The sequence below is a fragment of the Osmia bicornis genome, chromosome 11 (assembly GCF_907164935.1).
Source record: "Osmia bicornis bicornis chromosome 11, iOsmBic2.1, whole genome shotgun sequence".
Classification (NCBI taxonomy): Eukaryota; Metazoa; Arthropoda; class Insecta; order Hymenoptera; family Megachilidae; genus Osmia; species Osmia bicornis.
Window position 1 is genome coordinate 8,555,224 of NC_060226.1, and position 27,041 is coordinate 8,582,264.

General features: G+C 30.9%; 2 protein-coding genes across 6 annotated transcripts in view; both read left to right on the forward strand.

The window, feature by feature from the left end:
• The first annotated feature begins 1,026 nt into the window (after positions 1 to 1,026).
• Positions 1,027 to 5,985, forward strand: LOC114876583 (ATPase H(+)-transporting accessory protein 2). 2 transcript variants are annotated; one of them, XM_046287813.1, is made up of 9 exons: positions 1,027 to 1,189; positions 1,312 to 1,439; positions 1,536 to 1,766; positions 1,912 to 2,226; positions 2,313 to 2,405; positions 3,422 to 3,511; positions 4,021 to 4,227; positions 5,327 to 5,432; positions 5,509 to 5,985. In XM_046287813.1, the coding sequence occupies exons 1-9, from the start codon at positions 1,147 to 1,149 to the stop codon at positions 5,586 to 5,588; spliced, it is 1,293 nt and encodes a 430-aa protein (XP_046143769.1). In that variant the 5' UTR covers positions 1,027 to 1,146; the 3' UTR covers positions 5,589 to 5,985. The 2 variants fall into 2 exon arrangements, with proteins under 2 accessions (XP_046143769.1, XP_029044073.2); XM_029188240.2 differs by lacking the exon at positions 3,422 to 3,511 and having other exon boundaries at positions 1,029 to 1,189.
• Positions 5,986 to 7,124: 1,139 nt separating this feature from the next.
• LOC114876607 overlaps positions 7,125 to 27,041 on the forward strand; it is a 48,578-nt gene continuing 28,661 nt past the window's right edge. For 2 of the 4 annotated variants that reach the window (XM_029188319.2, XM_029188320.2), the window contains exons 1-2: positions 7,125 to 7,483; positions 8,830 to 9,250. In XM_029188319.2, the coding sequence (XP_029044152.1) occupies positions 9,172 to 9,250 (79 nt within the window). In that variant the 5' untranslated portion in view covers positions 7,125 to 7,483; positions 8,830 to 9,171. Of the gene's footprint in view, positions 7,484 to 8,829; positions 9,251 to 23,176; positions 23,829 to 27,041 lie in introns of those variants that run through there. The other 2 variants (XM_029188321.2, XM_029188322.2) reach the window with 2 other exon arrangements.

The window sequence follows — 27,041 nt, forward strand, 5'->3', positions numbered from 1 at the left end:
TGTACCGGCGCGCGGCGCGCGCAATCAAGTATGACGTTCCGCTTCACCGGTTCCGCAGATTTAACTATTTGTATCTGATATTTGTTAATATTTGTTTAATTATTATTTTATATTTTACAATTGTTCATTAATCAAATTATTGTTAAATCTATTTAAATTGTTTATTTCTTTACATTTCCACGTGGATATGTTGCAAAATTTTGTTTAATTATTCTATTAAAAATTATTTAATTATTATTATTAATTTTACAATTGTTTATTAATCAAATTATTGTTATATCTATTTAAATTGTTTATAATTTTACAATTGTTTGTTAATTAAATTATTGTTATATCTATTGAAATTTATTATTTTTATAACTTTAATACACGGATATCCAGTAACTTTGTTTGAATTATTTAATTTTTATACAATATTAAGAAGTGATTATTGTGTTTTAATATAAATTTGCTTTTTATCAAATATTTATTGAACGTTATACAATAATAACAGTTACAAATACTCTTCGATTATTTGATTAATTTATTGCTTTTTTAAAATGATTTATTTTCCAACTGTAATCACTGAATTCGAACTAAACGAACGAACTGCGCCCTACAGAAAAAGCGAGGAACTAAATTTGTGGTCTGTTTTACCTTTTTGACATCTTTCACGAGTGAAAATCGTAGAACACAAATTTCGTCTACCTGGTGGCTTGTACATCATCCCTTGGGTGCTCGTTTTGTTCTATCCGCCCTAAAGAATGGCGTTCTGGTCTCTATTTGAACATACGATTCGCAAAAATGTTTATATTACGAATAAATTGATACACGTGAATCCGATCCGCCATTTTCTTCACCGTTGACAGACATAAATTTCAATATTTTATACGATTTTGACGATTTGAATAATATAAGAACCAGCGCGCCATTCTTTAGGGCCTCCTGAACACGTCCCACAAATTTTGTTGCATTCGTTTTTCTCACATATGTCTAGTTCATTTATACATCACTATGTGTCAGCACATACGTGGCCTCGTACTACAGGGAGTTGCTACATCTATTGAAGCATCAGATTAGCGGGTCATATGATGAATTTATAGATTGATATTGGGTCTAACAATAAGGGAGTGTCTTAATTTTATAGTTAATTTCTACGAAATAAAAATGTTAAAATTGTTTTTCTGTTGCGTAGCTGTATTTGTTGCAGGTATTTTATGTTTTATATAAATTATAAAGTAATATTGGAATGTAATTTAAATAATATCAGTGATTAGAAACATTTGATAACTACAAATCAAATTCTTTTTCCCGTTTTTTTTTATGTTACAGTTAAAGCAAGTGGAGATTTTGTAGTTCTACATAGTCCAAACAGTGTCCTGTTTAATGGGAATGAAGAAGTGGAACAAAGCTTGCTTAAAGAAGTATTAGCTGCTGCATTAGGATTTACTGTTAAACTGGTATATTTTTTAATTGTTTTTAACATCATAATGTTAATATTTTATTGTCATAAAATCTCAAATTTTAATAATATATCATTGTGATTGTTATTACAGAGAGGAATATGGAGTGGCATTTCTATTACCGATCCATTTAGCCTTCCCGAAGCTGTAGTTGCAGTAGTAATAGAAGGAGTAGATTCTCTAGATATACCAAAGGGTAAAAGATTTCCTCTATATGTTAATGAAGTTGAAGAAACAACATGGCAAGCTCTCAGAGAACGTCTTGAAGAAAGAGACAATGATAACACTTTAGTAAGAATTTCATTAGGAGATGGTTTAGATGCTGTAAGTACTATAATAAATATTAGTCTAAATAAAATAAATGTTTGTATCTAATAACATTAAATATATTGATTTACGCGAGTATATTTCTTTTGATTATGTGCTTAAATTAATTAAATAATGTAATTTGTACATAATATGAGTTTAGCTAGGACAGTCTGCTCTTGGAGAATTAAAACCAACTCCTATCGATGAATCATCTTTGAGAGCTTTAAATTTAAGGAAGGAAGAGGACAAGAAATTCCTTGAAGAAGTACAGTTACTCCATGCAATTGCTAAAAAAGCACCTTCTGCAATTAAACCAGATTCCAAATCTGATATCTATTGGCTTGTCATATCTGGTTTACGCCCGATTTTTGATGCTTACGGCAGTAATTCAACTACTTCTAGGGAAGCTTTATTATTATTAAATAATGCTTTGAATGTTATCCACGATGCATTTATCCAAGCTTATGAGGGCCAGGTATGACTTTGATAATATATTAAAATTCCAGTATTTAGTAACTTCTTAATATCATTTAATACAAAGTAAAAATTGTTTTAATTCAGGTATTAATTGTGGCCTTTACAAACGATGCAAGTAAGGTACACCATATTCGTTCTGTAACTCAAGAAAGGCAAAAACGGGAGGCTTCAGAACCGGTTTGTATTTAAAACTTTTTGTAATTTATAACATAAGTTTCTGTTTTACATTATCATATCACTTTTTATATTTACATTACAATTTAATAACGTTAATATTTACTACGGACATCATGACATTAAAACTAAAGAAAATGATTATGAATTATTTTTAATTAGTAACTGAAAAGACTTTATAGGAAACTTAAATATAGTGTAATTTTTCAATAATTGTATATGTATTTCAATATATTTCTCACAAATTATTACAATGAAGCAATTCCGTATGTCAAAAAAAAATTTTCTACTATTTTTTAACTTGCAATTCCATTTCTAGTATATAAACAATTAAGAATTATACATCTAATTTCTGAATTATGTTGTTTAACTTACATTTATACATTTGTACTTTACATTCGTTTCATGCGACTTGGAAGTTGAATTTCTAATTTTTAGTCACTTATATCCTAACAGTGAAGCTGTACATTGTACTTTTCAATTTCTTTTGACATACGAAATTTATATAATTAGGCTCACTGCTTGTTTTGGGGGGGCACTTTATATGTAATTTCAGACGATTATTTGTTTAATGAATCTAATATTAACTAAACATGAATCTAATGGGGCAATATTGATAACATTACTGTTGCTATAACATAACTTACATGTTACTACTATGCTAAAAATTGTTAGACACTGCATAAATATAAGCTTTGAAAATACAGGGTGGGCCATAATAGAAATAGTGACAAAATTCGTTTTTTTTTTTTTTATGTTTTAAGATTAAAGGAGACTTTTTATTTAATAGATGAGATATTGCATATGCGGCAACAGTACCTCATGTATGAGATAAAAGACTCTTATTAATTCTAACACATAAGAAAGAATTTTTTCATTCTTTCTATTAGATTATAAGAAAAAGCGCTTAAAATGGTTTATGTAGCCCACTGTGTGTTTATGATACTTTTACATTTCAAGTAAAATAAGGTTGCATCAGAATGTTCAATTATTGTATCTAACACCTGTATCCTTTATAGGCTAATAAAACTAACAGTATAGAATCTCCTTCGGAAGTTAAACATGTTTACAACGATACGAAATTCAATAATAGTAATATTCCATCTAAGGTATATTAAAATTGTTGCATGGAAAAAATTTCAATAAAAGTAAACAGATGTGTTTGAATTAGAAATAGTTTCCTGCATGCTTTTCAAACATGTTAATGAAATATACAGCGCAGTATCTGTAATTCAGTAATTCAAAATATCTTTTTCTTTTAATATGTGAAGTTTGAAAGAAAAAATATACAACATTTCATTTTACTACAAAATATACTGAAACAAGGATTCGAAATTCATATAAAACACATTTCAATAAAGAGAGACTGTAATGTTTAGACATTGCTAGAAGAAGGGAAAGAAATGCATAAAACGGGATTTTTAATCTGTTTATTATTTCCATTTATTTTAAATATTTGTTTATAAATTGTTAAAACGATTAGCGTTCATGTTTTACACTCTATCAATATTATGTTTTATATACTGTATGAGATCAACAAATATTGTAATTAATTAGGTTTGGATTATCTTGAATTTTGCAACATACATATGTTGCTTTATAAATCATGTACTTATAGCAAGATGATCATCCAGCTGATAGCACAGATATAGAAAATGAAGAGGATTTAAATACAAATATTACTAGTACTAGTGAACCATACGGTGATGTGGACAGTTCGACTACAGTTAATGATTTTGATAATGATAGTGACGTCGGTAAAAATAATACGGATTTGAATAACACGACGAATACAGTAAATTCTAACACACAAATTATAGGACAGGTACCACAAACACTTTAACATATATTCTAAATAGAATTTTTTGTTTTTTTTTTGCATACTTGAAAATTTTAATGTATTTTATTATGTTGAAACAAAGATGTGCTTATTGCAAAAATAATGAACATATCTCAATTTATTTTATAGTAATATATTTTAATTTAAGAGAACATTTTTATAGGAGGTTTTTCTATCGCGTTGGTGTTTTGATTGTCTTGCGTTTTGTAAATTTTACAATTCACTTCTTCTAGTCAACCCAAAAGCTGGTAAGACAATTGAAACACCAATTCAAGTCATCATGAAAGCTTGAAATATTTTTTTTAGCTATTATATTTCTTTAGCATAAAAATTGTTATGCAATATTTTATCAGTAATTGTTAGTAGAACACATAAAATTGTAAGTAAATCTTTATTAAATTGTGCATGAATTTAGTGAATAATCCAGTATACAAAATGCTTTTGAACAATATCACAAATTAAAGTATACATTTTTCGTATCGTGTAAAGGTGAAAGCCTTTTATTATTTTGCAATTTAACATAATTTGTTGATAACTTATGTAATTTATTTATAAACGTCATACTTAAATGCATGTTTATATCATTATTTAAAATCTCAATTTTAAATATACCGAAGATATAGTTTTAGATTGCAAGATATAGCAATGCTATGGTATGAAGAATATTGGCTTATACTTACTAACTTAGCATATTTTATTTATATATTATATAAATGTTTTAAGTGTGCTTGTCTGACAATGCTTGTTATTAATATATTTCTTTTTATCAATGCTACAATACTATGTAGCATTTGGTAAAATGCATGATAACTTAATATAAAAAACATACAATATGAAGTTATTGGGAAAAATAATTGTATTAATGTTATTACTTGAGTATATATAAAATATTATAAACTTTGTAGCATTATATTATGTTATGTTTTTAAGGCTTTAACATTTTTTTTTTTTTACAAAAGAAGAAAGCTTTTTCATTTTAGGCATTTAAAAGTTTAGAATATAATACATTCAACAATGAATGTTATTGCAGTTGGATTACTGCAAATGTTTATAATTCAGTAAAATATCAAGTTTTTTGTTTTAGGGAGTCACTCGTCTTGCAAAAGTTTATTCAGGGGATTATCCTGTCATCTTTAACATTCTTTTATGGTTTGGAGTTGTCTTTGTTTTCTCGCTGCTTGCTATTTGCAGTATGTAATCATTTATTATTATTATTATTTAATAATATGTTATACTTTTTCTAATTCTTATTTGTTACAAATACAGTTGCCATTGCTCAGATGGATCCCGGACGTGATTCCGTAATATATAGGATGACTTCCAATCGCATGAAGAAAGACAATTAAATGTAAATATAAATTTAAATTAAATGATCCATTCTGTATATCTATTGTACTTAAATCATTAACCTTGCTTAATAAGCATGTGTCATTTCAATTCATAAAGTATTGAGAAAAAAAAGAACAGGAAATGTTCCATTATGTATTGTAACAACTATTGTAGTGTATTTATGTATACAATAGTTGTAACATATGTAATGTAAACAGTCAGTCATTTAGTTTTCATTTATTATGCACTATAGGGAATTATTAAACAACTAAATTTTGTTACATAGTAGTACTGTACAAAAGTATTTCTAGTAGATTAAATCTGTTGTAAATTAGTATAAGTTATAATAAACTATACTTGAATGTAAAGTTATATAAAATAAAGTAACAGTTATTATGGGTATTGTGAATTAAATTAATTGTACTTTTGTTATAGATCGTTTTGTTTCTATTACTATATAAATACTACTGTATCATCATTATTTGACTAGAACTATTAAATAATTGTCTATATATTTAATCATAATTTACTGATGCATACACGGTCTTCTATTACTTATAAAGACGCTTGTAACTTGCGGGTTGGATAAGCGTCTTTTAAGCAAAGTAGGGCTTAACAGATAATTAATTATAAATGTAAACGAATTCTAGAAGATTAATTGCTAACGCTTTAAATTCGGTATGTAAAACTGAATTGAGGTTTATTCATTAATACAAGTGCCAGTAACTGCAGGTGAAGGGGTTACATCAATATGTAATGAATTTTGGTCCGATTCTCCTACGATGAATATTCTTTCAACTTCACATTGTATGCTAATTTTCGATGTTTATAATGTTTTTATTGAAATACTTGTATGTAATCACTACTTATAATTCCTGATGAATGATACATGGAGGTATATAAACATGTATTACATATTCATATACTGTATCTATGTACATATTTCTGGACCACCGCTGTTCAATTTATAACAACATACTTGTATAGAATAAATTAAAAATGTTATTTGAACATTAACGAAATTTAATAAGATTTTATATCCATTGTCACCTACATCTTTAATATAATCTGGCATTTTATAATAAACTTAAGGTTTGGAGATGGGAGTTTTCTTTGCAATTACAATAAATATTAGATTCAAATAGAACGAAACACAGGTTTCTTCCTGTATTCAGGTGTAACATAGACTTCCTTTGGATAAAGACAGGTGTAAGGGGAGGAACCTCCTACCACATGCCTTTAGTTTTGGAAGAATCCAGGGAGAACCCAGGGAATGCCTAGGGAGAGACTAGGGAGAGGCTCACCTAGGACCTCCTATTCTCATACACAAGAACACGAATGAATATACGAGTGGTGGGATACTCTTTCCCCTACACCTCCACCTGACTAAAGGAAGCTTAAGACACACATGATCGTATCTTTAAACCGTCGGCTTTGAAGGTTTAATCCCCACTTTGGCATTATCCCACTCTTGCTCGAAAAGCTACCCAGGTATACTGATTCCCCCACGAGGCCACAACACCTGTCACTACTACAGGAAACGACTAGTGTTTTCTGTCAGCCTACGTTTAATCTACTTTGACTTATATACAACAGTGTTGACTTCGACAATTCTTGTCAGATGCATCGAGTTTGATTGCTCAGGTTAAGATAGTTGTCTATCATAGGGTGTGTAATTATCCGAACCATCATTCTCACTCGGATATCAGAAGATTTTAGTGGAAACGCTTGACGATGGAATGGAAAAACGCATTGAAAAATTGTTTTTATATCGTTCTTCGAATTTCTGCTATTACTGGGAAGCAGATAGTAACAATCTCGTGAATATGAAGTTTATACAGTTGCTATGACTGGCAATCAACGATTTTGTGACTTATTCGAAGATATGCAACCGTTATCGTTGATGCTTTTGGTAATTGATATTTTATCAAAAAAGTTGAACGATTATTGAGCGTTGAAAAATTGTACTATTTTGCAAAGAAATATTAACTTTGCGTTTAAATCTTTAGATACGGAATTTAGTGTTTTTCATAATAAATGAAGTCGTGTAAATCACGTTTCTAATTAGCAAAAATTTTTATGCCTTTCAAAATGTACGAAAGATAAAGCTAAGATCAGAGTTAAACATTACTAATGCACCGTTTTATTACTTAGAATTCGTTGCACCGGGTAATTTCTGTATTTTATGACGATGACGAATATACAATTTAATTATGTCAATATCGAAGTTATTGATCATAAAGAAAATGAGATGCCCAAAGTGCAAACAGAATCGCGGAGGTGCACCTGATTTTGTAGTACACAAAAGGGTTGAAATTTTAAGGAAACGGGTTTCCAAATAAAAATTATTTTATTAACTTTCTATTATATTTCCGTTTTTCTACAGTCGTTTCTCGTTCGTATTTTTAATGAATTTTTCAAAAAATGGTATCTTCATCTTCAATGAGAAAGAGGTATAGTAGGGGGAGAGGAGCATACTTAAAAATTTGTTAGTTATTTATCTTAGAAGTTTAGGTTCGATGTAACATTTACAATAGAATAAAATTTATGCTAATTATCTTTAACCTTTGAACAGCGGGATCTGAGTCATACGAAATTAAATGAAAATTGTGGCTCTCACCATAATCCGCAAATCTCCACAAAAAACTTTAAAAGCAAATAATTTAAGAGCTATTGAATATCAGCTCTATACTGGGACTTGAAAGAATGTAACATTTTCTAAATTATTTTATAAAAACCAATGGCCCAATGTTGGAGCCCCCTTTTCGTAAGATATTCATTCTTTGATGCCCCACTCAATAGGATTTTTTACCGGGGGCTATGTACAACGGCTCGTTATAGCATCGTTATGTATATCGAACATTACTGACAAACATGATCCTCGAGGTAATTGTAATCGCGATTCGAGAAGCGGCTGTAGTGTCATCGACGACGTGGTATCTGTTCTGGACATAGCGTCGGTGGACGAAAAATTCGCGTTCGTAACTTTGGCTTTACGTAATAAGTATGTCTGCTACGTCTAGACTTCTTCAAGGTTATAGCCCGCAGGAAACGTTCTTACTTCTAATAAGTCTCTGATTTATATAGCCCCGTAACGAATTGATTTTGAGAAAATTTCATTTCTTATTTATCTAATATTTTTTAATGAAATTATACAATTTCTGTATTTTCAAGCCAGCCCCTAAAAATAGAAAATAATTATCGCAATTATGGAAAATACTTGTTTCGTTAATGTGGATATTTGCAATTTAATTTTAGATAAAGGGAAGGTTTCTTCGGTACAATCGTCAAAATCAACATTCACAACGGTAATAATTGAATATTCAGAAGCGAAGAAGAGTAGCAAAATTTTTAATAAAATTAAAATATCCAGTGAGTTCGCTATGTGCAATTTTTTGTTCCATAAGAGGTTTTGGACGTATGATAAGAATTTTCTATTTCTGATAAAAGTGACAAGTGGCACAAGGTTGTGAATAATTGCGGTCAACGAGAAACAGAAAAATTTATAAGTGTATCACTGTGCAGGAAATAAAATAAAAGTGTTCGATTGTTTCAAAGTGTAGACAGATTTTGTTTTGATTAAGAGAAACAGGTGCAACGATGAGCGTGAGAATTGTCGTTAGCGTAACGGAGATCGCGGACATGAATCCAAAGGATCGTTACGTAGTCGAAGAGATAGGTAAGTAATTGTTTTCACGGGCTATTTGTCTTTCCAACGAGGAAATACGCTGTCGTTAATGTATTTTCTTATAACACCGCTCTTCATTTAGGGTACGTTTTTTCACGTGACTTTTATTGACGTGACATAACAAAAAATGTCATATCGCCTTCGTGTGAAATTGAAAGTCATGGCTTTTGTTATCACTATTACCGTGACATCTTTATGCACTTGGTTTCGCACAGTTCATTTACTCAAATATATATGGCATTGTGAAACATTTAATTAGCACGAGGACGAAGTCACGGTAGTAAAAGTCATGACACTTTTAGGGTACGTTTTAACTTGACAATAAAATGGCACATTTAATGCTATGACGTTGGTCACCGCATAAATGAAAATTATAGTATTTTCATTTTTGTGATATTTGTAGCCAGTGTCGTGCATTGTATTTGTGTACAAGTTTCAGATGGCAGGCCATCATTGTATACTTGCAATCAAATTGAGTTTTTCCAGGGAAAATAGCGATATAGGGGAAGTAGGAATTCTTAAAATATTAATATTAAAAATAAAATTTAGTATACAACTTAATAGTAGGAATAACGAAATAAATATTAATTCAAATTTTCCTGCGTAAACGGGGCCCCTTTCGCTATGTTACCATTTTCCCTGAGAATGCCTAGAGTATTTTCCCTGAAGAAGCCTGGTTTGATCGTTAAAAGAAAAATTAATTTGTCCCAAAGAAAATGCAATAACATTCGGTTCATAAGTTCTTTCGATCCTATTGCCAAAAATATCACGCCGTTATATATTTTGTTCGTTTCGAGAGCCGTATAAATATGCTATAAAATTGATAAGCATGCGTGCGCAGAAAGGTGTAATTAAGAAGTATGGGTAGAGCCCAGCGTGTAATTATAAACGCGGAAAAGAATTATCTTTGCTGTAAGTGGTCTGGAGGTGTGACTCGCGTCATACGTAGAACTTGACCTTGACTATATCTTAGAGATCAGTTAATGAGTACACATTGCTATACGTAAGAAGAGAATCAAAATGCACCTTGACCATATGCGATGCATTAAAGTGGAGCTTTACAGCGAATTATGCAACAAAATATCAGTTCATTTAGATTCCAAATCGATTCGTGCTCGATATTCTCCTTTTTTATGAAAACTATGTGTAATAAAAAATCTGCGGATGTTAATTGGGAAAGTTGAATCACGATGAAGCATGAAACATTTTTCTAAAAATCAATCATAAAACGATTACACTTTTATAATTTTGTTTATTTATAGATAAGTAAATTGTTATGTCTTAAAGTTGTTTCGCACTGTGCTAAATTCATTATCAAAGTTTGTAATAAATGATAAATATAAAACACACGTGTTTAGTATATTTTGTACAGGGTGAGTCACTAACAATCAAATCTGAAACCCAAAATATCTCTTTTATTTTTAATGATCTGAGCAAATGACTGAAGAAAAACATATTTATTTTTAAAGGGGCAAAAGATCTTCTTTTTCGCAACGTTATTAGCATTCTTCAAAGTTATTAGCATTTGTTTGTTTTTTTAATAAGATGGTGTATTTTTGTTACTATAACAAGATTACTATAATACAGCATAATATTTTAGCAAAGTTATAATTATTAAAATACCTGGCAATATTGCACAACAAAGTTATGCATTAATTACAAATATAAACACTTGCAAAATTCTCAATATTTAACTTGAGATATTACCCTGATGTTCACTCCTGTTCACACTGTATCATCTTATTTCCAAAGATTGCTTTGATGCCCTTTCCAGGGATTACCCTGATACCCATACTTGGGTTATAATATATCACAAAGCTTTTAAAGATTGCTTCGGTCATAGTGCATCATTGCTCCGGTAATTGCCCTGATGCGCATCCCTTAGTTACACTATATCATAATTGCACCGATGCCCCTCTTTGGATTCCACTGCATCGCATTGCACCGTCTAATGGCTCTGATGCCCGTCCTTGGCTTACAACGTATACGATTGCTCCGATAGATTACCCCGCTTGTTCCTGTTTTTAGATCGTTCTTCGCTAGGGCGATAAGATGATAATTGCGTCTGGAGGTTACAGATATTTTTCTATCGCCTAGCAGTTACGTAGTGTTTTTCAAGATTTTCAGATAAAAATACGTATTCAAATAATCATTCTACATTTCAGTTCTGTACTTTAGTACTACTAATTACATTGTTACATATTTTCGTTTGTAACTCGTCATTTCACGGTTGAGTGAGAATTAGTGACGCAGACGAGCGAGTATGTAAAAGTGATTAGAATTCGCTCTGATATTATGTTAATTTATAATACTTTTGCTCAAACGATGGTATTTCAAGGATCTATACTTTTTTCATGGCCTTATATGTTTTTCTTGGTTCATTATCCTTTTGTTCTCTTTAATCCTCAGACGGCGGACCATGGAGAGAGCCACAATTTCATTAACGTAATTCAACTCAATAAAAAAATTTTTCTCTTGAGGTGGGAGTATAAGTTGATAAAATATTGCATAATGCATTTTGGTCGAAATACCTATTTCTTATAAGACTTTTTTCCAAAATAATGAATGTTTAACAATTAGGGGGTATAGGCCCAACCAGGTACCTTATTTGTATCGTAATCTATGATAGTTTCTTACTTCAGAACGCACACGTACTGTAATTGGTTTTGATTTAGGTATGATGTTATTACTGTTTGTACGTAGGAAAATGAATGGAAAATACTTGAACACTTGCTACACGTGTAACACGAACCGGTAGAAGTGTATTTAAAATGAGGAATGACTATGGTATTAGAGCAGCAGCGTGTAACCGGTAGAGCGTCAGAGTATGTACAAAGAAGAAGAATAAAAGAATAATTTGTGGTCGCGTGCGGTCATAAATATCGCGATACTTTATTACGCTAATTGCAGATTTGCTAATAAACGAGGGGAAACGAATCTATGCATGAACAAGTTAATTAGGGTTAGGTGCAATTATGAAAGCAAGATGGTAGGCATGATACGTCTGCGACGCCAAAGCGAACGTGGCATCAATGGACGCAGTCAATTATTAATGAGAGAATATTGAAGGGAGAGCCTGGGAAGGTGTCGTGCGATTTGAAAAGTTCCTACGTACAAATTGGATTTATGGTAAACGTTAACTTTCACGTTATTAGAAACAGGATGGTATTTTTATTAGTAAAATACGCTGGGAATAACTATACCTCCTCTATTACCTACAGTTGAAAATGTAGAAGGTTTTATAACGGTGAATAGTATTTTACAAACACATTGTTAAGGTGATAATTAAAGGGAGATATTATCATTTTACATTGCGTTGGTTAGTATCTTTTCAAAACACGGAAGTGATCCATTAGACTGAATGATCGCAACAATATGATTCTGAAATCAGACATTACGAACGAAAAATGCATACCAATGCGGATAACCTTTGACGGAGACCTTGTCAAGCCGAGAATTATATATGTTTTTCACGTCTTGGAGAAGAGGAAAACGAAGAAGAGATTTGTGAAGTCTTGAATTTAGAACAGGTGCATCAAGGTAATTTCTTAGATAGGTGCATTATAACCCAAACAAGGGGACCAACGTACCAGGAACTAATCAAATATATTAATGTTACTGATGGTAATTAAAATTAGAAGAGTACCCTGGCTAATACAGGACTTTCAATTGAAATTAATCCTTTTGTCCCTGATTGGGATCTGATTGATTTTTTTAAATAAATGATATAGCAACGTGCGAGATAATTTTTATTTAGGCAATAAAAAAGAATTATTTGCTTAATTTGAGAAATTACCCATATTCTGATTTTCTATTGACCATCATGAGATTATGATGGAAAGTAAAACTTGTGTCGTCCTTATTAGTCATACAAATAGGTTACTACACTATAGGAAGGATTTTGAAACGATATTAAATGTCATAGTACCATTTGTTGAGTCGGGAATTGGTTTTTAATTGAGAATGGGTGCGCGCTGATAGTTTGCAGGCTATGGTGATTTCGATGCCGGGTAAGCGATGACTATTGCGAGAGCTCGGAAACCTTCCCTTCTAAGTCGCTCATTTTTCAATAGAAACTTCAATATAAAATTAAGCAACATTTTTTTTCCATTTTATGATAAAATATAGGTACTGATTTTGTTTATAACAGTAAAGTAAAAAATTTTCCTTCAGTCATCTTGTAATTAATCACGTTGTTTCATCCATACTGGTCTACGAATCGACCTACATTTTCAATTCAATTCTTGACATATGTCAATTCCTTATGGGGATTAAATCTAGCCATGAGAAGTTCGTCATTTACATGGATGACGATATCAGCACGAGTTTCCCTCTTTAGTAATTTTAATTCTTTCTACACATCTGTCTCGTTACCAGATTCGTTCTTAGGCCTTTGTTGTGACCTGTTATGTCGGTGAATCACTGACTGATCGTAAATAATTACAGAATCATCAGTCATTTCGGTATACTGAGTCAGAAACATAGGTGCTTTAACATCTGCCACACTAGTTTTTTATCACATACTTGTTTTTTTTATTGTTTTTTACTAATGACTTTCAGCATAATATTCTACTTTAACATCCAGTGATGGGTTAGCAATTATTTAAAATCATTCTGAATGGATGTAAGTATACAGAGTGAGAATGAATGGTTCACTCGTGATCAAATCAGGTTTCTACAGGAAAAATGGTGATTTCCTGGGAAACCTTTCTATCTTTTTTTTGTCATAAAATCTCCACATTACAATTTCTATTCAATAGAACTGTTCTTATAATCAGTCTAACGTTGGAATAATTTTTTTTTCATGATTAGAAATAAATTATCATGTAAATTATTGATCTCTGACCTTTAATGTAACATTAATTATTGGCAACAAAATTAATTACTACTTCGTTTTAGTACGTGATGTACACTTAAGATTTATCTATCACAACATGTAATAATCAAGTGGAATACGAGCACTACCGCTTCAAACAAAAGATTACTTTTTCAATAATTAAAAATTTTATCCAAGTTTCACCGATAATCGATATTATGATAAAGTAGAGATAAATCGACAGATAATGCGGTAAAATATTGTTGAATTTGCTGTCTAAAATATTTTTCTTTACGAATTTTGATAAAAATTTTCTGTAAAATTTATACATTTTTGAACATCATCATTTACTGCTTTTGAGTAATAATTTATTAAAAATTGTTTATACTCCAATTTTGTAAAATATTTTTAGCAATAAAAGTATTTAAAGAAACATTTGAAAAAAGTAAAAGTACCTGTTTAGCTATGTTTTCACTTTCTCTATTGTCTTAACCATGCTTAAGAATTTTCTAAAAGTGCTTAATGCCAATTTTGTAATAATACACCCAAAAGAAAAGTATTTACAAAGTAAATTAAATATCATATGTGACCAAGACACTACATTGTTAATGAGCTTTTAATGTTTTCACTCTAGAGAAAGTCAATATGTAGTAGTTAATTTCTAAAATACCAGTCGTATCATTCCTACAAATTACTATTTATTGTAATAGTCATTAATTCATTTCAGCTACTTCAAGATAGATCTTGATATCGTTACTGACACTGACATCGGATTTGATAGGGAACCTTTATAACAGAGCGTTTTGTAAACGACATTAACTTTTACATAACAGTTATTTCTGAAACTGTTTCAATCACTTGTTACGACCACGTATTATACAATATGACCAGCCGTATGTAATGCAAGGAGGAAGATGATAATTCTACGTGAGGAAATAAATCAAAAATATAGAACAACATTTTTTTATACGATGCTCTGTTTTCAAAAAAATGGAATTTGAAAATTCTTGAAAATATTTGAAAAACAATGACAAGCTAATTTCAAATTAATTGATATTTTTTAAATTTATTATCAGTATCTTTTATATGGGTTATTTTTTACCCCTAGCTTACTTTTCATTATAAATATTTCGAATCTAGCTTCTCAATATCTTATTTTAATGGTCATCCTGTTTTATTTCTATAAGGAAAAACTGGTAGAATATGATGACGCTTCCATTTAATACTACCTATATTTCTCAAAATGATCTATTTGTTTCTGGAAATTAATTAACTTATACGAACACTATATATATTTCAGTAGGTTGTATTTTACAATTACACAGAAAGTAGCGACGTGTATAACCCGATCGGAACTGGTTTGGCACGAATGGAAACGTCTCGGTGAACACGTGCAGCATTCGACTCGATAAAAAGAAAAGTGGGATTTGAGAACCTTCACTCACCAAAAAATCTTCCGCATGGAAACGTACGAAGAACGCGTTTCTCATTGAAGATCGGTTTAATAAAGAGGAGAAAAAATAAATGGAGAACCTTGAATAACGTGCAACTTGGTTACATTCTACTTGAGAAGTAAAACATCACGTAATTCAGGTGATCTCCTTTGTGTCTTTCAGACATACCGTGTCATCTTTCTATCTTCAAATCTGTATTATGATTGTAATTTTGTATTTTTTTTTTTTGTTTTTTTTTGCAATATTTACTTTGTTTCTTAGAATTTATAATATGATTGCAATTTTGGGTCCTTGGCTCTCTCTATTTTTTCCTATCTATCCCTAATTTTTCCTGGCTTTTTTCAACATTAAAAACAAATGATAAAAGGGTTCTTTCCTTACCCTTACCCTTAACCTTTAAGTATAATGGCAGAGTCAATTTTGACCCCATAAAAAATACATTTATATCCCCTCTCGTCAAAAGTAAATAATAGTACATGTTATGAAAATTCTGTATTATTATTTAATGTAAACAATATTTGAACAGATGTATAAAGTAAAAGAGTATAAAATAGGTACTTAAGCAATTAGAATCTATGAGAGCTTTCGTATTCTGCTTACGCTACAGGTTCTTATACACGTCATCTTACTCAATTAATCACGTGTGCATCTCGTGCAAAACAGTCATGAGAGTGATTATAATTCAATTTCTCAGCTTGCATATTGTGTGCACTTTTTGAGACGAAATTCAAACTTGGAATCTCTGAATGTTTTAACGAAAACATGTTTACTCGTTACTGAAATAAATTACATATTTGCATTGAAGTATGTAGGTATATCCAAGTAATAAAAATTGGGAATTTTTTGATATTTCAATAAAGTTATATTTATGAATGCAGCGAACTAGAGGAATATAGAAAGTTTGTTATAATCGTTTATAAAATATTTGGAAAAAGAAAAAATGATTCTATATACATATCTACATATTTTATAATTAATCCTTTGTTTACCTGAAACGTAATACACGAGTATAAATTATCAGATTATACATTTAACTCCTGGTCTGGATATTACATTTCAATTTATACAACTGGAAGTAGAAAGTTAAACTTAAGTCCGTAGAAAAATTGAAAAATTTCAGGATCTAGAGTTTTCACGAATATTCTAAACATAGAAAGATTAAAAAAAAACGTTTGAATTTATAGAGTAAACTCTGCCTGTTTATCAACTGTTTATTGTCAGTATCAACGAACAAGAAAGTTAGCACATATTTGCTATGTTAAGAAATTCATACATAACATCGATTATTTTTTGAGGAGATTTTTCCCACGTTTTGTTGCGTTCTTTTGAATTACAGAACATGTAATGAGAAAGTGTAACAAGAAATGTCAACGAAGCGTTAGATACAAGGCATTATATATTCTAAGTGCTGCGACAAGAAATATAAATATCCTGTGTATACCAGCAATAATTACATCTTTCGTTTAGTATGCACTACTTTTCAAACTTTTCTCTACATATATAAAAACGTTTAATTCTCATTTAATGCAATAATTTGGCATATAATCGTAGCAATTAACTCCCCCCTTAAGCGACAGTTTTATTAACCCTTCGACAGCGGACCATGGAGAGAGTCCTAATTTTAATTTAATCTTGTGTCTGATATTATTTTCATTTTCTAAATTTTACTGAAAAATTTGTTTGAAAAATTCAGACAGTTTATTAAGTTTCCTCTATCCAATCAAGTAATTTTCATATAAAATATATCTTTACATTTTCAACAGTTAGAGACATATTAACGTGTTTACATTAAACATGTGTTTACAACGGTAATATGTTAATAGCGGTTTCTATAAAAAATTTTATTATTCTTGGTATTTTATTCATAAGTGTAAAATGCATAGCTTGAAATGCATAATATTTTCGCCTGAAAATCGTAACATTGTTTTTCACGAGTTGGTATTTATCTTGTTCGACGTCATTGAAAGACTACTTACCGTCTAAGCAGAGCAATTTACATTTTAATGCACCTCCACAACAGGCAATATAAGTTGAGCAATATAACTCAATAATCTTATAGCTTTAGATACATAAAATGTGCATGCATGAACTGCTGAGGATTTCGTTGAGATAAGATAAAAGAGAAAAAAGATAATTAGTCCGAATGAAACGAAACCAAACTCGGATTTACGTCCAGAATAAACAGTGCACTTTTTAATTCCTTTATTCCACAATTCTCATTATTTTCTTCATTATTTGATGAATAATAATGGGAAATATTTAGTTCAATCTATACAATAAAATTTCAAATTTCCATTTTTAAACTATTTCTATTATTTTTATTACACATTAAAAAATTGTACAATAATACAATTTTTTTGCGAAACTAGGCGAAAATTTTATGGTCTAAGAAATTTAGGGTTTCGATGAAAATTTTAGTCTAAGGAATTTTTCAAAAAATGCCCTCGTATTATTAAAATTACTAGTAAGAGCTGGGATATTTTTTGAAGCTGCAGTGAATTTTTTAAATTACCTCCAGTAGAGGAGGTTAATTTTTTGGAATCATTAGTTTTCCAAGATTAGACACCCTCCCATTTTGTCTAATCGATGAACAATATTATAGAAGAATTTAAGAATTTTATAATTTCACGTATTGGTGAATATGGTCCTCCATAACAGAAAGAGAATCATTGTTAAATGCAACTGAATGCTCGAAACGGGGTCTGACTTTCACTCTGCAGCTTCCATCCTTAAATCTTTCAAACCATTTTTAACCATTTTTTATACGAGTAACCTTGATCATATTCAACATTCAACATTTTATATAACATCAGCAACATTTTCATTACTTAACAATAGATACAATACATTCTTGTGTAATTAAAAGTTGCTTTGTATTCCTCAGTAATTGACATCTAAAGATTACATAATTATAAAAATCGAAGATATTTGTGCGTTTTTTAAACAGATTTCCTTTGTGCTTTAATTTCAAGAATTTAGTTTGCAATAAATGGGTATCAGATCGCACGGAAGGTTGAAACGTTAAATAAAAAAAAGAGTACACGAGGTCTCTTCGAGGCCACTATTATCACGAGTACAAATATGGTTCATGTCGTCACTGGAAAATGTCATAAGGAAGGTTCGTATGGATGTAAAAATATTTTGTATTTTATTGGAAAATTAATTTGCAAATACACAGGGTGTCTCGTTCAACCCAACCACCATTAACCCTTTTATTTATAGATATACAACAAGAAAAATGCTTCAGATGCTCAGAATATTTCAATTTTAAATAAAATGAAATAAAGAAGCATAAATTTGTACAAATAAGAAATTACACTCGTAAATAAGATTTCGAAATTTCACTTAATAATTAAAGCTTGTATTACACACGAAATTTTATGAATTTCGCATGACTTCTGCAATGCTTATTATTAAAGTGAGAATAAATTTTATCACGAAAAAACGTGACCATCGGCATAGTAGCAGTAATCGAACGAAAGTCTGAAAACAGTTTGTTCGGATTCATTTACTTGTGGGGCATTTAAGAATTTATGGCAATGATAAAAAAAATGTTATCTGTGTACCTTGGAAATTTGAATTGAGATTACAATTTGGTGAATGATTTACTTAAATTATCACAATTTTACATTATTTTAAGTTATCTTCAAAATTTTATCGGATAATTACAATAAATATAACATTATCATTTATGTTATCAAAGATGGCGTAATATTGAATTAATGAAATTATTTTTTCAAAAATTTATTAACAGAAACAAGAATCAATGTTTCAATTTCGTTAAATTTTTATGGTATTTTTAAGATACAGATAAGTTACTCCACTTGTTCGTTGCCAATTTAAATTTTTATCTGTTCGAACTACCTTTAATATTCTCTTCTGAAGAGAAGATGATGGATATTAAGAGTAAAATGATATTGTAAAGAAAATTCTAGAATTGCATTGTTTATAAAATTTGTATCAAAGTGATTAATGAGCTACTGCGTCTCCACTGAAAACATCGACGTTTTACCACCCGCGAAGGTCTCCCGCAATAATAATCGTCACTGTCGAGCACATATTTTCGCTATTATCTGAGGAATCTTGACGTGTTTATCGACGGTGCATTCCTCTCGCGTAAAAACATTTAACTCGACTTAGTTTCAAATTTAAATTTTATCAAAGTATCCTCATTCATTAATTTAAATTTAAACTATCAAATAGAGCGATAGAATTATGGTTAATTTTGAAAAAAGAAAAAATTAATAATGCATTATCTTATTAAAATACATTGACGATCAAATCGTTAAAGAATAAATAAATTTAATATAATACGCAAATTCATTGCAATTCATAATGAATTATGGAGATGGAATTATTTAAAGACCTTTATCGCCCATTAGATTTGATTAGCTTAATTTATTAGAAGAAATTAGCGTTAACTGGCGACACGTTTAGGGTCAGTGTGGTTAATCGATCCCCTTTCCCCTTTGGAAGCTTTAAATCAACGTAGGCGAGGTGCATACCACGGGTAATTTACCCGGGTACACATCACTGTATTACGTTGCATTTTTCTATTAATTTATTTCCATTGATTCCTATCATGATGAATCAGATGTGATCAAGAAGATTCTTTAAATAGTTACGTTATTATAATAATTACAGCTAAGTAATTAAATACGTTAATTTCACGAGTTTATAGAACATCTGAGAAAAAAAAGTGTTTTTAATCTTTGTTCATTAGCAAGCTCTAAGATGATTTAAAAAGAAAAATTTCTACGGTTTCCATTTTATAAAAAAAGTGCACTGAATCCCTTTTTACCTCTACTATTTACAAAAGAAACATTCGTAATAACGTAAAGAGCTCGTGCATACAAAAGCTAAAACAAATTACTAATCAAACAAAGGAATTACCTATTGACCAATATAAACATTCTTTCTAATAAACGTAAACAGTTGCGTTTAGAAAAGCGGGAGAGATACTATTGTTTGAAAACTATGGAAAAATTTTATCACACTTTTATCTAGAGGTATATAGACTAGAGGTATTGGATACTCCAATAGATTTCAATACTTTGATAAAATTTCTATAACAAAACATAATCGTATCTCTTACAAAATTCCATTTAAGTAGAAGATAAATAATCTCATTATTATATCTTGAAATTATCACATTTATATACAGATTAAGAATTATATGCAAAAAAATGAATTCTTATTTAGATCTCAATTGACCAAGACTCCGATGTTCAATGTTTAACGACGATTCTAATTGCTAATTCATCTCAATTCATTGAATTTTCCTTATAAATCATCTCATTTAATTGGAAAAGGGTTAGACAACGATGAAATCAAGCAATGTTACATTGAAGCATAACTATGTAAGTATTTATCTCAGCAGCAGTTAAACTCATCGGTCGTGACGTTTGAGCGTTGTCAGTAATCCGGAAACTATCGAGGTTAACGGTCATCGGTAAACTCTTTTCAGCGCAAACAGTTGGACGCTCAGTGTTTTGCAACTGCTCTAATCTACATCACGCTTAATTGTGATTCTTCCAGTAGTCCGAATATTTAAATACTGGGATACATGCCACATATTCATTGACGGTATTTTAATGATGGCACAGATCTGAATGATGGTGGAATATCAAAAAGTGGATAATTAGCTAACTTTCAATTCTATACCTATCTAAGAGCGAAAATGATCCAAGTCTATCTTCGTTATTTTTTACAATTGAGCAGAGAAAAAAGTAGTCGCTCATTTTTTTATACACAAATCTAAACTGTTCATATAATTAAATTTTTTTTATTTAAAATGCAATATGAAAAGGTTTCTATAATTTATCTAAAACAAAAAAAAAAAAAATGGAACTGGGATAATTTGGCTCTCGAGCACAGAATTCTAAAAATTTAAAAATGAAAAGATTTCCATAAGATAAAATGAAATTTTAATGGTTAGTGTAAAGTTTCAATGTAAATAATTACCGAGTGTAGCAAACAGACAAGATCTATAAATATAATATTTATACAATATTGCTAACTAAACAGATCTGCCTGTTTACAGAAATAATTCAACAATTCATGCTGGTTGTTTTTCCCTAGAAATTCAGATATCCCCACTTCCACGAATTGGGAAAGAACCTCTACTGTACAACTTTTTTTTTTTTTTTTTTTTTTTTTTGTAAAATGATGTGCAGGTTCTTAACACTTCGGCAGTTTCATGTTTCAGGGAATCATGACTTTTACAATTTTAACTGACAGGAGATTATTGATAGTTTATGTTTAGAATCATCATTTAATGTATACTGCAAAATGACGGATTTTCATATTGCAATTAGTATTTGGTAGAGTAAAAAATAATTACGTAGGAAGTTGAGCATTAAATTTCGAAAATTGCGATAGCGGCCCTCAAAGTGTTAATATCCGTTCGACCAAGGGTCGAAGATATAGATAATTAAAGAGAGAAGATATAGATAATTAAAAACAATATCATAAAATTGAAATTTTTGAAGTTTTATTTTATTAGCACTTCCAGTTTCTGGGATCCATTTTCTTTCATTGAAACTATATATTTTTTTAGTTTGTGATTATCATTGAGGCATAGAAAATTTTAATACTTTAAGTATTAAAATCGCCTCATTTTGTCAGCATGACTTTGAATATTTCGAATCCTATTCGAACTACCTTTTACAGGTATTTAATCCAACTTTTCAAGTGTTTACACTTAATCTTTTGCACATATTACTAGGAAATCAGTGATCCATTTTATAAAACTTCCTTCTTAACCCTCGGATGGCGGACCAATTTTGTATTTTCTAAATTTATTCTTCCAATATATGAAACCTTTTTGCTTAAAAATTATACATTTCACTTTAGGTTAATATTTTTATCCATGTTTTGTGAGTTTAAGACTGAACATATTTATAACCCTTCCTTTGTAACAAAGGAAGATGGAAAACCCCTAGTGATTTCAACGAAACTTTGCAGGTTTGCAAAGTGACCTAAGACAAGACTAACGGTACGTCTCATTACTACCTAAATGCCCTTTAAGGGTGCAAATCTAACATAAAAGTGCCCTCACAACTTTTCACATATATGATAAAAAATTTAACAGTACATTAAGCATTACAAATGTACATTAACAAAATTAAAAAAAAAAATTTCCCAAAAACTTTTTTCAAAATTTTGTTAAAGCAACATTATAGAGCTTAATTCCATTTTTTTCTATTTTGTGAATTAAAAGTATAAATGTCCACCTGACTTTGAAATGAGTTTCTACAATCCAAAAAGGCTTCTAAGCAAGTGCTAAGGATATAATTTGTCTCCTCTATAAAAGAAGAAGAGTATGCGATATTATCAGGGAATATCGCAGATGCTCAACCTCTCGAACATATTCATCCGTGTAACACATACGTGTCTCCTAGGCAAGCTGGTCGATCTGCTTTCTAAATTTTTAAACGGCTGAGTTTCTGCGCTTCGGACGTCGTTGTGTGTACATACTTACACGCCACGGCAGACACGTATCGCCCTATTGTGCTTGGCGCGTTGCGTCCGATAAGAATCTAATCAAAATAAGCAGCGTTCATCTCGACACGCGTGACAAAGTCAATATAAGAGCGGTGGAGAGCGGCCGGTGGCGTTCACTCGATGGTGTTGAGCGGTCTTTCGATCGACCGGTAGTAGAGTCGGGGCAACAGGTGTGTGCATCGATTCCCTCGGGAAAAGAAAACACGTCTCGGTGTAAATGAGAAAAGAGGAAAGTAGGGAGGAGGTGGTGGTGGATTTGTCGAAGAGGGGAAAATCAGTGGCGAGGGAACAGGAACGAGAGCGTTCCTCGGTTCACTCAGTTCACCGAAGTACGCCGAAGGTGAAAAGTCTCGGTTTATTTCTTCGTCGCGAAACGAACGAGTACTATCCACGATCACCTTGCCCGTTACTTTTAACGTGTAAACGCGCGTGATTGTTGTGTTGTACGCACACCGCAGATATAGTAATCGAGTGTCTCTCTCGTATATACAATCAACGTCCAGTGTTCGCTAATTCAACGCAACTGCTGTGTTTTAAATGTGTTACCTCGGTATATAACCGATGATTGGCGGTCGCCATCTTCCTTGCGATTGACAGTTCGCGTTGTGCATATATTTCTATGAAAATATTCAGTTGTACTCGCATCGGATACCGTCGCTCGTTTGTGCCGTGCATCTATGTGTCCCTGTCGTGTGATCGTACTGTTCCCTTGCGCTGACACACCGTAGCCACCACGATTCCCGACCATTTCAACCTACTATGTTGGAATTCTCCGTACAACATGCCGAAGTCGGTACGTACACGACAATTTGATATCCAGCATGGAATACAGTGTACGTGGATCGCATGCGGGAAAGAAAGTGCTTTCTCGTTTATCCGTGTCTTTTGTAACTTATGCTTGACCTTCGAAGGACACTGCCGTCTCGTTAGCCACTATTTCTTTTTTTTTTTCGTTTTTGCCAGACCATTCTGTTTGTTCAAATGGTTGTCATTCATTCTAAATGGGGATCTCCCTTCGAGTTGATGGAGCATCTTTAATACTTTGATCACTGCTGTCACGTATGATTTAGATGTTTATCCTTAGATAGACTAGCCGGAGGTCTTATCGCGTTCATCAGTTAGAAGATATTGAAAATATATTACTTTTGTCGTATACTGAAGATTTTTAAAAATTATTTCCTCTAATCCTCAAGGTTAGTTAGGAAGGGGGTTCAATTTTCTAGGGTTGACTTTATCATTATTCTAATTATATTTTGAAAATTATTAATCTTGCAACGCAGGCTATACGAAGCTCTCAAATGATCTTCTATTAGTGATAGAAGAGTAAAATTGCAAAAGTCAGAAATTCAATCAAAATGTTTGCTAATTTTTTAACAGAGAAACTAGGTCAGAATCTATGCAATTATTTTGACCACAATTAATGACTCCAATTTTGGAAAAAATTGAAAATAATGAAATTTAAGTTGCTGCCGTTTTGGAGCAGCCTCCTTTGCAGGGCAAACTGGACACTTGCCCCAGAACTCGTTTTATAGTATTACATGCTGAAGTCTTTATAAATTGATAACTGGTACTGATATTTATTACTATAATGGGGAGCGAAAATGATTTCCTGATTAAAGATACACAGGGTACGTTCTAGAAAATGTAGGTAGAACATGGGGATACGTATTAAACGGTGTAATAAAGTCAACTGTACGTAATAAAGCATGAGCGCGATCATTCAATTGAGAATTGTTGGCTGTTCGAGGTTCAAGAACGCGGGGATAGTCCTCAACGTGAATTTGCACGAAAGCACCTTCATTTTTATGCGTACAGGTTACATGACACTATTTCATTTATTATTAGGCGTTCGAAAACAAATTCTTCGGATTTATAGCACAAAATTATGAAGTATAATTTTATTCAACAAATTAATCATTATTTATTTATGTATATAACTCTTCTTCGACGTTTTTTAAGTACAGATATTCTATTAGTAAAAATAAATTAATTGTACTTTTGACCTCAATATTCTTTTCTTTTTTCAAGTGCTTATTTAACACTTTGACAAACCCTAATTTAGAGGAATATTTGATACTTGCAACTTTAACTCTTCTTTAGATTATGAGGGAGGGGCACAACCCAACAAATTGTTAAATAATCATACGAGTTTAATGAGTATTGATATAATCAATAAAATTTATGTAATCTTTTATTATCTCAACTAAGTTTTACACCTTGCAGAGTAAATTCGTTTGCACTCACCAATTTGATAAAATGGTACTTAAAGGAAATAATAGCCCCAGGAAATCATTCATTCGAATGAAGGTTAGGAGATTATTAATTGAATTATTTCCGAGTTTCAATTTATGTACTCTCGCGATCGAATCAGATTTCCCTAGGGTAAATGGCGATATAAGAGAAACAGGAATTTTCAAAATTAATATTAAAAGTAATTAAAACCAGGACATCGCTATTTTTCCTGGGAAACCTTGATTTAAGGTTCTTGATTCAAGACAATATGCCTAATTTTTAATTGTAACCAGTAAACAATAATGGCATAGAAAATAAAATGTTAAAATCACAAATAGGTGTTGCGAGTTATTTTGTGCAATTATTGGTATCAATATGCCAAATATTCAAATAATTATCTCCAATATTTTATTCTTCCTACAATTAATCATTTTATTTCATTACTCCGTTTCTAGAAATTATCTTTCAATTGAATCTAAATCTGAAATTGCCAGTAATTGCACAGCTTACCCTAATTAGATATAAAATAAGAAACATTCTTTAAACGATATCAATATTTTTTTCAACGATGCATGTGTATGTTCTTCTTTGAATTGGCAAATAGAACTGCATCGTTGTTTGACGATGTTTATTGCAGAGGAGATAAAATTATTCTACTTAGCCGATACGACTTGTAGAGTACCTACGTATGTTGTATTTGACGTACGTTGAGCCTTTTAGTCGGCGAAAGTAAATCGTGCAATTAAACGTATTACGTTTTTAGATAACAGTTCTTTTCTGTCGTCACACGTGGAAAGTCTACAGCCGGTAATGAAGTTGAAGTTTACGCGGAAGTATGAGATATTTCAAGTATGCTCGGATAGTGAGGATTCTGTGACGTAAAGACAACATGTTTACTCATTTTTTCATTCTTACACTTTAATACGTAGTCATTCCCGGATTGGAGTGTCATCAAGTAGTTTATTAACGTGCAAATTTTTTTTTTTCAATGATACATATATGTACGTGTATAACATATAATTTAATTTAGAGAGTCTTATGTTTTTTATTAAAAAGTTGAAGTAATTTGTTATAAAATATTGCAAAAGGTAGCAGGATTAAGAAGCTCAAATACTTTACAAATTAGGCTTATTTGAAGTAGATGCACCTCTTGAATTTTTAATTTTCTCGAGTAACTTCTACAAAATCTGTGAAATTATCATGCTGTTTTCAAAATTTAATACATATATCAGTTTGATCAACAAGTGCGATCACTTGTTTTCATGATTATCTAAGAGTCAATCAGGATTGTTCCTTCAGCACTGATTTAAACAAGATTTTAGATTAGCTATTTAAAAAATAATTCAAATAATCTTTTACGAAAACATTGCAACAACATTCATTTAACTTAATTCAATCTGATTTCTATTTATTCTTAGTACAAAATTTTTTTTCCAATAAAAGAAGAAAAAAAAGTGAAAAATTTCATAATTAAAGATTGAATAGGTTATCTGAGATGGATTATTTTTTAAAATTATTTTTGTAAGATTGTACTGACTTATAAATCAATAATTTCACGGTACTTTATTATCTTAGATAAAATCATATATTTAAGAATTGAAAAAAAACAGGAAAAAACTTATTACTCGATCTAACACATGCATGCATATATTCAGCGATCGGTATCGTTAACTTCCTGGGTCTTAAACTTGTTATGGATTTATGATGGCGGAATAAGAAATCGGTATTTACTTCTTAGTGTGCGGTCGGCGTTCTTGTACTTTTTTTCCGGTCT